This window comes from Lycorma delicatula, chromosome 7 (genome assembly GCF_047948215.1).
Source record: "Lycorma delicatula isolate Av1 chromosome 7, ASM4794821v1, whole genome shotgun sequence".
NCBI classification, from domain to species: Eukaryota; Metazoa; Arthropoda; class Insecta; order Hemiptera; family Fulgoridae; genus Lycorma; species Lycorma delicatula.
Window position 1 is genome coordinate 127,315,155 of NC_134461.1, and position 14,171 is coordinate 127,329,325.

The 14,171-nt window shown below is 29.7% G+C and overlaps 1 protein-coding gene and 1 long non-coding RNA gene across 2 annotated transcripts in view; one reads left to right on the plus strand and one right to left on the minus strand.

The window, feature by feature from the left end:
• Window positions 1-13,719, plus strand: part of LOC142327825 (uncharacterized) — a 43,804-nt gene extending 30,085 nt beyond the window's left edge. The window contains exons 3-4 of the mRNA XM_075371164.1: window positions 7,033-7,175; window positions 13,602-13,719. Of these exons, the coding sequence (XP_075227279.1) occupies window positions 7,033-7,175; window positions 13,602-13,719 (261 nt within the window). The remainder of the gene's footprint in view (window positions 1-7,032; window positions 7,176-13,601) is intronic.
• Window positions 1-14,171, minus strand: part of LOC142327362 (uncharacterized) — a 288,215-nt gene that overhangs the window by 69,570 nt on the left and 204,474 nt on the right. The window lies entirely within an intron of this gene.

Below are 14,171 nucleotides of genomic sequence, written 5' to 3' on the forward strand. Positions count from 1 at the left end.
TGCAAGAACAGAAGGAACAACATGAATTCATTCAGAATTTTAAGTCTAATATATAGGGCACGAATGAAAAAAAGAAATTTTAAAAGTATTTCTAGTCCGCGTCCTGAAAATTGAATTAACTTCGCAACGAATTGCATATAAGTAACAATTTTAAAAACTTTTTATCAAAAATTAATGTTTTACCAAATATGCTCTTAACCATGAAAATAGTTGAAATCGTATAATTTTCAACAAAGCGCCAAACAGTGAATTTCCTATTTCTGCCTCAAATAATTATACTTGCAAACGTCAGCATTCAAATTCCTAAGTTGAGTGGACCAACCAAACTTTTGAATAACAGGCTAACTGACCAATATTACAGTTTCACCATAAATTTTTTTAAATAAAACTTTAAATGTTAAGACTACATTCAAAATTGTTTATTAAAAGGAGTTAATTGTTACTACAGTAATTTAAAAATAGTTATGGAGATATACATATACATAAAATTTATAATTTTATCTCTATTTTATTACTAGAAGTATTATCCACTTAAAATGTCAACATTTACATTTTCTTTTATTATTATTAAAAAAAAATTCTATTCCTTATAAGTAAAAATAACTTCATACGGTCTATTTGGTGTAAACAAACGAGATCATTATATGATATATATAGGAAAAAAATTGTTAGGCCTTTTAATTACTTTTTAAAACGACCACACCTTTGTAAAATAAGTTAAGTAAGGTGAATGTCTTTTAAAAGGTAGCGGGCGGAGTTTTTTTTTTTATTTACTGAATCGAGACCGCAAGCGTCTCGGTACAATAAGGTGCAGTATTCAGTTTATATTGTGCTTTCACGCATGCCCTACATTTATTTATTCCACGTCGACATCTACATCGTTCAATCGTCATGGTTCACGGCTGGACCCGGTTTGTTACCGAGTTATGTAATACCGAGAAGGTATGCCGCAATATATATGTCTTAACTCGATATACTGTATTATCAAACTACTTTATCATAACTCGCCGGTCAACTCCGTTAATGTCGTTAGCATATATCGACAAATATATTATTAATTTAGCCATTATAAATGATTTAGTTGACTTTCATGAAATAAGTTGCAATTATAACCTACATTTCTTTTAAACAAGTTGTCTAAAACGGTATATAGATTACACAAATTACCACAAAATTAATTAAAGGTTTACTTTGACAAAAAAATTCGTTCGTTGCACAACGTTCAAGTTTTTTCTTAATAACGCTTAGCGTATTCTTGAACTTAAAAACTTTTCTCTTAGAAACTGTACTTCGTTAAATATAATTTTAGCTTTCTATAAATTCTATGATTTTTTTTTCTATCTATTATTAAAAACAAAACTGTAGTAAGTTGTGAATTAGGAAGTATAGTAAACTTCGCCCCATCTAGTGTCGATTTAACATTACCAGCTTCTGTTATGTTCCATTTATTTTGGGTATAGTACCAAATCGTCTACTCAAAATTCAGTTTTATACGTATTTCACTATATTATACGTAACCTAAAGGTAAAAGATAACTAAAACGTCAAAAGACGATTTACCTTTACGATACTGATTAGATCATACAATATATTAATCCTTCACAGAAGTAATGGAACATTATTAAAAAACTGTTTAATTTGTTTTTTGAAACTTAAAATTTTAAATATTTTGCAAAGCGAATGAAAGACAATAATTTTTTTTACGTAAACGATAAAAAACTGAATTTTGGTATATTTTATGTCTTTTATAATGGTGTATATGATTCCTAAGAGAAAATTCTTCGAAAAACCACCTTACAGCAAGGACGTGGAATCTCGTAAAATTATATAAGTATATATATATATATATATATATTTTTTTTTTAGATAAAATTATATTAAAATTGTATGAACTTTGCTTATCCTTTCCTATCTTTATATATATATTTCTTGTGTGCGTGTGTATGAAAGCCTCCTAGACGGCTGGACTGATTTTGATGAAATTTTGTGTGTGTGTTCAAGGGAACTCGAGAATGATTTAGATTCACAATTTGGTCCACTGGAAAATGTTTTTTTAATTAATTTTTTATTTATAAGTAGTTGTTGATTTTGGAATGTTTTACATTGGATCCGGCAGACTGCACTACCATCGCAGTATCGAATATTCAATAATATTCTATTTTAATTTTAGTTTGTCCCGAGAGTTGGTGCTGCGATCAAATTGAGAAAAATATTTCGTAATTTTGTGTTATCATTGTGTTACAAAAAATCGCTAGAAAACATTTTTTTAATAAATAAGAGGCTAATAAATCAGATGGAAATGTAAACAAAGGAAAACCAATCGGATCAATGCAAGATGGCCGCTATCAAAAACAACGACCAATCACAAAGAGCCCGTATGGCCGTTGCCAATGTAAACAAAATCACAACTGATTAAGTAACAAGTAGGCAGCACTGCCATCGCGTTTAGAATTGTGGGCGTATTGAAAAATATTATATTATTATTTATTGAAATTAAGGTTTTAAAGTGTAACTAAAAAATATACATTGTGCAAATTTGTAAGGTACAGTATTGAAGTGAAAATGTTTTTTTAAATTTATTTATGTGTTGTTGATCTTGGGATGGTTCACAAGATCAACTAAGGTTCACAATTGGGTCCGGTAGGCAGCGTGTGGGTCCGGTAGGCAGAGCTGCGATCGCGTTTTAGAAGTTTTTTTTTTTAATTTTTGGTTTATCAGTCAAACCCGGTAGTTGGTGCTGCGATCGGATTCTAGGAATTTTTTTATTTTGTTGCTTTTTCGCATATCAGTTACTTGCGTCGTAGCTTAGTGTTCTTACATTAAAATTCGTATTTAGAGAATAGTTTAAATTAAATCCGATAGGTAGTGCTGTTCTGACAACTGGATTTATTTACATTCTGAATTTTATAAAGTTAAAGGTGAAATTTTATAAGGTTCCGTAATGTTTTGTAAGTTTCTTAATGTTCAGTATTAATTGTAATGATTTTGCAGCCACAACACTTTTCGTTAAAAAACTATTTTCCACCGAATACTGTGATAAGAGAGTGGTGTGAATTAAATCCGATAGGTAGTGCTGTTGTTTTGCCATTTGGATTTATTTACATTCTGACTTTTATAAAGTGAAAGGTTAAATTTTGTTAAATTGCTAACGTTCAGTTTTTTAAGGTTTTATGAAACTTTCAATTGTTGTCATTTAATCTGTATGTATACTCAGATCTAGCAATAGCGAAGCATTGCCGAGTCTGCTAGAATTGCGCGCTTATTGAGAATATTATATTATTATTTATTGAAATAACGTTTTAAAGTTTAATTAAAAAATGTACATTGTGCAAATTTGTAAGGTGCAGTATTGAAGTGAGTATTTTACATGATTTTTCATGAATTTTAATGATGTATACACGTGCATTCAATAACAATCAACTTAACCAACAAATTTAAATTGTCAGTTCTCATTTGATTCTATGCAACTTATGAAGTATTGAACGGCTCTTTGAAAATAAAAATTTAAGTTTGTAAAATAAATTATAACATTTATAAAATTAAAATATAAGTTACTTATAAGTACAATAAAAAATTGAATTTATAATGTTTTAGCCGATTAATTTTATAAAAAGTTTTCTAAAATTGTTTTTAATTTACAATTATCTAAAATTTGGTAAAACAGATGTTAAAATAAAGAATGAGAAAAATGATAAAAATTTATACTAAAATTTTAACTACGTTGCTTTTTTACAGTGCTTTAATTTTTTTATTAATTGATTAATTAAGCTGTTACATGGTTATGAAACATCAAAATTATTAAATAAAAATAAAATGGTGGATGAAAATGTATTAATTACACTAATTATTAATTTTACGACGTTTCGATTTTTTAATTCAATTTTCATCGGACATCTCAATATTTAGTGAAAATAAATATTAACCATACTACACGTAATTAATCAATAAACCCATTACAATAATACAACAATCACAAACTAATAATATCATACTAATAGTCATTTTAATGAAATTTAGAACTCATTCCTGCTAATTTTAACTTAATTAAGTTACTAATATTTATGTGTGTGATTAATAGTAGAAGGAAGATTAAAGGAAAACAAACCAACATACTTGGCGTTTATAGACCTAGAAAAGGCTTTCGATAACGTAGATTGGAATAAAATGTTCAGCATTTTAAAAAAATTAGGGTTCAAATACAGAGATAGAAGAACAATTGCTAACATGTACAGGAACCAAACAGCAACAATAAAAATTGAAGAACATAAGAAAGAAGCCCTAATAAGAAAGGGAGTCCGACAAGGATGTTCCCTATCTCCGTTACTTTTTAATCTTTACATGGAACTAGCAGTTAATGATGTTAAAGAACAATTTAGATTCGGAGTAACAGTACAAGGTGAAAAGATAAACATGCTACGATTTGCTGATGATATAGTAATTCTAGCCGAGAGTAAAAAGGATTTAGAAGAAACAATGAACGGCATAGATGAAGTCCTACGCAAGAACTATCGCATGAAAATAAACAAGAACAAAACAAAAGTAATGAAATGTAGTAGAAATAACAAAGATGGACCGCTGAATGTGAAAATAGGAGGAGAAAAGATTACGGAGGTAGAAGAATTTTGTTATTTGGGAAGTAAAATTACTAAAGATGGACGAAGCAGGAGCGATATAAAATGCCGAATAGCACAAGCTAAACGAGCCTTCAGTAAGAAATATAATTTGTTTACATCAAAAATTAATTTAAATGTCAGGAAAAGATTTTTGAAAAAGTATGTTTGGAGTGTCGCTTTATATGGAAGTGAAACTTGGACAATCGGAGTATCTGAGAAGAAAAGATTAGAAGCTTTTGAAATGTGGTGCTATAGGAGAATGTTAAAAATCAGATGGGTGGATAAAGTGACAAATGAAGAGGTATTGCGGCAAATAGATGAAGAAAGAAGCATTTGGAAAAATATAGTTAAAAGAAGAGACAGACTTATAGGCCACATATTAAGGCATCCTGGAATAGTCGCTTTAATATTGGAAGGACAGGTAGAAGGGAAAAATTGTGTAGGCAGGCCACGTTTGGAGTATGTAAAACAAATTGTTGGGGATGTAGGATGTAGAGGGTATACTGAAATGAAACGACTAGCACTAGATAGGGAATCTTGGAGAGCTGCATCAAACCAGTCAAATGACTGAAGACAAAAAAATGTGTGTGCATTTATTACAGAATAATGCCGCGTCAGAACAACGTCTGCCGGGTCCGCTAGTATTATTATAATAGTTAAACAAGAAAATATTAAAAAATTTATTTCCATCAAGACAATTAAGAACTAGTTAAAAAAATGATGAAATATAAGTCTTTAAATTAAATTTTATTGAATTATTGTTATCCATTGCTTTTGAACCAAACTAGAGAAATTTAAAAAAATCAACTTTACTCTGTGCGTGTCACGAACAATTGCCAGAGAAAGAAAAAAATGTAAAGTACAGACGTTAAAAATTTTTAACTACAAATATTACGAACTGCACATAAATAAAAAAACAAACAAAAATATGCAATAAAATATAATGCAATATAATGGAAAAAAATAATTACAATCCAAATTAATTCAGTCGAACTATTAGGAAAAAAATGAAAGTAGATTGTAAATTACGGCATTATAATATGCCAGTCATTGAAAACAACTAAACTATTTTAGTATTTTACAAGGACATAATAAAAAATCTAGTTCTAATCCAACAATAGATTAGACGTAAATAAAAATTTAAAAAAATAACAATAATGAAACACAAAATAGATAAAAAGGACAATGCCAGTATAATTCTTAACCTTGGAAAAATTACCATAAAAAGATTAAAAGTTAACCAGACCTGAATGAGAAATTTGAAATGGCTCTTAATTACTTCAGTTGTTATTAAAATTATCTCAAAACAGTAGGCTGGAATCGAAGAACTTTTCTAAAAAAATTTGAAAAATTACGATTAGATAAAAAAAAGATTCGATTTTGATTATTTTGCGATTTCAAATTTAGTTTCATATTTTTATTGATGAAACTTTAGTAAGCGTGGTATCAGAGGAGCTACTTATAATAATTTGTTAAAGGCAATTCTTACCGACCGTGAAAAATAGTTTTTTGACGAAAACTTTCATCTTTTGATGATATACATGTAAAATTTAGGTTCTCATTTCAAGATGTAGAAAAGGCAGTGTCTTAGGGAATTGTTCTCCGTCCCTTGCTTTTCTTATTATTGCTGGTTACAATTGTTTGGTGGGAGGTATTCGATTGATGATTTAAAAATTAAAAGACGCAAACAAAAGTTTGAAAATGAACGTTAAGAAAACGAAAGTAATGAAGATAGGAAACAATAAATCGGTGAATGTTTACATAAAAGCAGGAAGAACTGATAAGCTACAATATTTACTAAAATAGCCGAAAATATTATTATCGAAATGTTAACTATATTTATGATACAAGACAGAACACCTTAGCGCAAGATCAGACATGCGAATTTTTGAAACTTTTTAACAAATAAATCCAGAACACAATCTTATTATTATTATTATTAATTTTTAGATAATAAAATAAGTAAATAAATATATAAGAAACTAATTAAAAATGTAAAGTGTAAAATACCGTCTCGGCCTTTTATCCGGAGGTCCCGGATTCGAATCCCGGTTAGATTCCCAACATCTCCCAAGCACAAGCTTACGTAGCGAGATCATCGAGAAAAAAATTTCAAACGATCACTGGGAAGGATAAAATTTAAAATTCTTTATTCGTATTCCGGTAAAGTTCAGTAACATCGTTGCCAGCTTATTTATTCTTTATTCATCACTGTTATTTTAAGTTCGATCCATACTATTTTGCACGCATTGATTTTTATCCGATTCACTTCTTTAATGTTGTTGGAAATTATTGTACTCGTAAAAGCTTACTCTGAAATGAATAATACATTTTTTATTATATGTAAATTTTGATATAATTTTTTAAAAAAAAATGTATAAGAATTCACGATCGTAAACGTCAAATATTATTTTTTTCAGGCTTATCACGTTTGCCATGACGGCAGAGAAGGGCATCAAGGAGCAGCGTTTCTTTGTCCAAACGGAACACTTTTTAATCAACATGAATTTGCTTGTGATTGGTGGTATAATGTCAACTGTGCAGATGCTCCCAGGTTATATAAGTAAGTATAAAACTTAATAACTCGTTATCCTTGAATTATTAAACATCTCTAAGTCCAGTTATGATTACCGCTATTTAGTCGACTGTACTGGTAAAGTATACTAAATCATTTTTTTTTTTTTTGCTTTTTTTTAATATAACTGGACGTTCATCATACACTGTACTTGCGGGGGGGGGGATGTGAGGTAATACGCGATTTACACTTTTACTCTCTCAGCTATTGGGATATATGCCGCTATAGCAGTTATAGCTATAACGAGAAAGTATATAAATCGGTTAAAAAAACTAAAAAACAGACAATTTAACCAAAAAATAAAAACAAATTTAATTTTTTTTAAATAGTTTTTCCAATGCTCCAAAGTCCAAAAAAATCAATTTTTGTCAGACGCACGTTTGTGTCTATGAACATATATGTGTGCTGGCTTGTATTTTAATGGAAGATTTAATCATCAATATTTTTTACGTCAACACACCTTTAAACCACTCCAACAGTCTATGGTAACAAAAAATATTTTTCTGATTTAAATAAAGTTTTTTTAGATCTATTTTAAATTTAAATCCATCTCGCAAGTTACCCGTTGCATTTAAAACGTAAAAAACCTTAATTTTTTGACAGCCCTTATCCTTCAACATTTCTCGGAAAATGAATTAGCCAAAAATGATCAACCCCTTCCTAGAAAATAACAACTTTGTTAATGGAGAATTATGATTGTACCTTTGTATTTTTTAAAACGATTCAAAAAAACTAAGTAAGGAAGTATTGAAATCGCGAAAAATTTCGATTTTCAGATTTCAACAGAAATATCGATTACGTACGTATTATCTCGCATAACTCAAAAAACGATTAGCCGTAGAATGTTGAAATTTTGTATTTAGAACTGTTGTACCATGTAGTCGTGCACCTCCCCTTTTGATTGCAATCGACTGGGCCAAAAATGCATATACAGTCAGACTTCTAAATAAAGCGGGGTTTTTAATTTTTAAACATTTGGATTTTGGACTTTTTCTTAACTGCAGTAATAAGCCCTCGTTGAGAGCTTTTCAACGATGTATCATAATCGGTACTTAATTTCATTGATTTCAGAGTTATAGCCAAATAAAATTTTAATTAATGAAATATTCAGATCTTACAAGGGGAAGGCACATCGGTTTGAATCCGACTACAAATACATATATTTTTTTTTTTAACTTAAATATATTGATTTATTAATAATTATTAACCTCTCTCTGATTGTAAAATAATCTAACATAAAATAACAATTCAATAATAACAATATAAAAAAATATGAAAAAATCAGAAGTTATTAGTAAAATAACATTTTACGAAATTTTCATTTTAATTTAAAAATCTTTACAATCAGGAGTTTAATAATTATTAACAAATCAATATATTTAAATTAAAAATAAAAAAAAAGTATATATATATATATATATATATATATATATATATATATATGTGAAGTCGGATTCAAACCGATGTGTTGACGGGTACGGATTCGACACGCTCCCACTTTCACCATATATCTACTTGAGCGACGTGAAACAAAATTAATGTATGAACTAATATAAAATACTAAAGAATTTTTTAGGGCCATTTTTCTCGAATATAATTGAATAATGCGTGTTAGTATTTTGCGATTCTCACTTTCAAATGAAATAAGTTTAAATGATGTGCAGCAAAAATTGTATTTATGTAATTAATAGGCGTACAAGCAAGTCATGCAGTGTCCACATCAGATTTAAAAAATGTATTATTACACTTAAAATATATTTTCTTAAAAATTAATTTTACTTGAATGTTTTCCTTCGAGTATGGGAACTCGAAAAATTAACGAAAATATTTGTTTTGCAATTTCAACTTTTTTATGGATAAAACGTATTTTGTTGTATTTTAATAAATTATTTGGAATTCATAATTTCGTTATTGTTTTTCATCAAAAAGGAATTATTTTATCGTAAAGATACAAACTGAGCTTAAAAATAATTGAAAAATGAATTGCCGGTTTTTATCTTGCGCATAAAGATATAAGCTAAGATATTCGGCTTTACAAGAGTTACTACAATGATGTTCCATTAATAATACTTGAAAAAAAATCACATTAATACTTTTATTTCAAAAATATTTATCACGTAGCCTAGAATTAAGAAACTTAAAGGTAGAATTCACAAAATTTTTTGAAATAATTTTAAGAGTAAGATTTTTCTGTTTTAGGTTTTGATATTCTGTATAAACGAAAAGGTCTAATCAAGATTAACAAAATATGTTCTATAAAATAAAAAAAAATAAAAAAATAAAAAAAAAAATAAAAAAAAAATGGTGATTTTACCCATCCTTTTCCCATCTATCCGCCACATTCCTAATTTATCTGTTTATGCTGAACTTGATTATAGTAGATTAAATCGATGTTTTTCAACTAATTTTCAAAACTAAGATGTCATTTTACTTTAAAGGTAAAGTTTATTTTTTACAATTTTGTCCTGGCCGATTACGCGCTTTACAGTACACGAGGTTTCTACAGTCAGTCATTAAGAATGAAATACATCCAATGAAGGCGCCGGGGTATGATTTGATCACCGGTCGGGTTCTCCAGGCACTACCTCGGCATGCGATACACGTTTGGTTACTTTGATTTTCAATGCTATTATCCGAATCGGTGATGATTGATAATGAATAAAATAATACTGAGCATTAATAAAATAACACTTACCATTAATATTAAATAAAATAATACTAATCGTAAGATAATACTGAAAGCATTTGGAAATAAATGTATAACGTACTAGGTTAATGATTAAAGATATAGTCTTACTGTGTACGACTATAAATCTAGAGTAAATAATGAATAGACTTTATTACTGATAATTTCAATAGAAATTTTAATATTTTGCTCGTTATGTAATAGCAGAACGGTAGAGGATATGTTTCACTTCATATCGGAGTGTTGTATTCAGAGTCAAACGCAAAACAAGTGGTTTGGCGAGCCAATTTTTAACTAGGAGTGCGTTACATATAATTTAAAATTTTTAAATAGGTATTGATATTTAAATGATTTAAATAAGAAAGTTTTTCTTCGGTTAATTTAAATGCTTTATATTTTTAAAAAAACACGTTTAAATGCTTTATGTTTAACGGGAAAAACACGTTAACGTTTTATTTTAATTATTATTTCTGGTTACGATAGTAACAGCGAATGTGAACCCAGTATATCCATTTATACAATAATGAAGGTGAACAGCTGATTTTCTGCTGATATGTTTATAATTGGTACAAAAAAAAAAAAAATGTTATCATTTTGATACATATAAGCTTTGCTTTTAAGTTTTGATCTGCATTTGCCATACAATTTATTTTGCGGTTAAAATATCGCTAGACCGGATTATTATTTCTTACTTAGATTTACCATTGACACTCGTAGATGTCCGAACGGAATTTCTATTAACAAAAATTTTATGCTCTTAAAAAGTTTTTAAAAATTACTTTTTTCGATTTATTCAATACTTTAATTTTATTATTATTATTATTTCGTTTAAAGAAAAGGGTGCAATTGACATATTTCATTTTTATTTCATAAAACTTTCTCACGCGATTACCCAAAAAGGAGTTAATGTATTTAGGGTATATGTATGTATTTAAGTTTGTTCCACCATAGCATCTCAACGGATGAACCGATTTAGATGTATGACCTCGCGTTGCAATCCTTACGTAAAAGGAAGTGTCACAGGCTATATAAATATGTGTGAGTTTAACTAAATTTAAAAAATTAAGAAAAATAAATTATACTATATAGAAAATTGTCACCCGCACGCTCTTTAATAACCTATATTAAAGAGCAACGTTTTTTTTTTTGAGCAGTCGTGTATTTTTAATTTTTAACAGGTTTAAAACTTGTTTGTTGATGTTTCCACGTACGAGGTGTGTGAGAAAAGTAATGAGACTGACTTTTTACTTACCAAAGTTTTCATTTTTTTCAAACAACAATATTATCCCCTTCAAAGTAATTCCCTTGGGAAGCTATGCACCGACGGAGTCGTTTTCCCCATTCTTACTAGTACGGCTTTTAATTGGTCGGTCACAGTCTTTTGAATGTTCTTCAGAGTTCAAAAATGACGTCCTTTTAAGACAAGTTTCAATTTCGGGTAAAGGAAAAAGTCACAAGGACTCAAATCAGGTGAATAGGGAAGTTGAGGAACCGTAGGAATGCGTTTTGAGGTAAAAAATTCCCTGATGGAAATGGCCGTATGACCCCTGTGACACGGGGCACTGTCATGATGAAGCATCAGCTTGTCTGCAATGTCTGGTATCACGCGAATAACTCTTTTCATGAGCCTTTCAGGGACACCTTTGTAAAACACTAGGTTGACAGTTTGTCCTGGAGGAACAAATTCTTTACGCACGATACCGCTACTTTCAAAAAAGAAAATCAACATGGTTTTGATATTTGATTTACCCATTCGACATTTTTTCGGTCGAGAAGATGACGGAGTGTGCCGCTCTTCGCTTTGCCGCTTTGTTTCAGGATCGTACTAAAATATCCAGGATTCATCACCTGTGATCAGACGATTGAAGAATTCTTGATCGCTGTCAATCCTCGATTGAAGATCAACGCACAAGTTTCTTCGATTGTCCATCTGTTCCTTTGTGAGGTTTTTCATAGGTCTGTTTCAACGTCAGACTCGCAGATTCCCCAAGTCGTTCTAAATTCCGATGCTCCATTTTCGTAAGACACAACAAAAACACAACTTCACTGATGGCGCTGTCAAAAATAATGTGTTGGCTGAACGGAGTTGAAACTCGTACTGAGCATGTGAAAGGGATGAACAAACCGGTCTGGCACAGATTGGTAGACACAGCGATTCCAGATAGCTCGCAGTGTTACCAATCTCATTACTTTACTCACACACCTCGTACTTAAATTTTCATAAATAATCATCCTAAATTATGTTAAAAATCGACAAACCAGGCTTAGGGGCCTCCATATCGCATGAGCCATAAACGGAATAGTGCGTCAGACGCGTTTCCGGGGTCGCGAGTGAAAAGTTTTCGCGAGTTATATAGTTTGAAGACGTCAAACACGGTAAGTCGCGCATAAAACAAAAACGCGGTCTAAATTTAAAAAAAAAAAAAACTTACAGTAAGACAAATTATCCCAGCAATTGCGACTCCTCCGGAAAAGGGGACGCATTGCTCCCTCCTTATAGCTAGTGCCTCGTTGTGGCGTATTCCTGCTAGCCTATTAAAGAGTTAGCACCGAAAGGACTTCAGTGGACGGTCTGAAGGGGAATTACGTCGGGAGGACAGGCTTTATAAGCCTAACCTTCCGCGGTCGGCCCATGAAATGGGTTCGATAACGCTGGTTTAACAACGGATTGGAATGCAATTAAATCCGTCTTAAATTCACTAAAATAATAATAGACAAAACTTGAAAAATTAGATCCGAGATTAAAAAAATAACCCTTTTAAAAACAAGCCCGATTAGAATGATCCAGCAGCAAGGGACTCTGTCCAGGTTCTGCGATAAAGTAGGGAGTAATAGACTCCTGCCAACTTTGCATTCCATTCCATTCCAAATTATGTTACTAGCAAATCTTTAACAAAAATATAATCTTAAAATAAAGTGAAAAAGTTAAAAGAATTATAAAGAAGTAATATATAGAAGAGTCCATAATCTTTGTACAGAGTTTCTTCCAATTTGCCAAGTTGAAGACAATTTCCGAATACAGCTGCTACGTTCGTTCAACTTTAATAAAAAAGTGTATTTATAATAATTTGCGTCTAAATTGGTTTCTCGAGAAGGATATGTTAATTTTTAAAAATGACCATCATAAGAATTCATAAAGATCCGTATTCCATACCACGGCTGTGAGAGTTTTCACAGAAATTTTTCAGAATACCGGTCAGTGGTTGTCTCATTTCATAACCGTTAAAACTTCAACAACATTCTTAAGAATAGTTCCCAAAGCGTTCGCTACACTCAGTTCGGCAGATTTATCTGCCTTTAGTAAATAAAAAATGCTATTTTTTCATTTTTTATGTAACTCACCGATTCGGTTACTTGTCACAAATTTTTATTAAGTTATAACAATGCTCTGCCACCTTCTATCGGGTCACGGGATGCGGTACCGAGAGCTCTTCGATCGATGGATCGTTGATATTCGAGGTTACTTTTTAAAAACTGATTATATTAAATTAATTTAGGATAATCAGGTTAACATCAACCGACTTCTTACCAGATCCTTAAAGAAGATATTATGAACATTTTACACTGTTTTACGATCTATACTTTGAATAGTTACATAATTGTAACACATAATTTGTAGCTACACTAGAAAGTATAATTAGTCTTTAGAAAATTCTGTATACGTATAATTATTTTAAAAATATTTTATTTATAATTAAGATGAATTTAAATAAATTATTTTTTTACAGTTTGAACTTGGATCCAATAAAGAACCCGTATTCTCCAAAACCTAAGAAAGAAGAACCCGAAGCACCAGCACCCGCACCGTATGATCCATATCATCCTCAGTATTATCCACAACATTAAGGAATTTATTACAATATTTAAGAATGTAATAATTAAATAATATATTTAATTATTTTAAAATAGTTTTTCATTTCATAAATTTTACACATTTTTTCATGTTTTTTTTGTAATATTTTTAAAATAATTTTTTTAAAATAAAAATTATAAATAACATAAAAATTAATTTAAAAATATTTTTCTTGTTACATATTTTACTTAAGTTACAATTTTAATAAAAATTTGTACGATCTTTCAAATATGTACCGATATTGTAAATAAAATTGTGTTTTTTTTATTACGTTAAAAGTGTTATTTCTTTTTTCATAACTATATCAGATAAATAAGTTTTATTACAATTATTCACAACTGTATGAATGAATATAAAAAAAATCGTAAAATAAAATTAGCAAAACTAACATAAAACATGTTAAATAGATTTTAATCTCGTGTTATTATTATCCAAACTCCCAAAA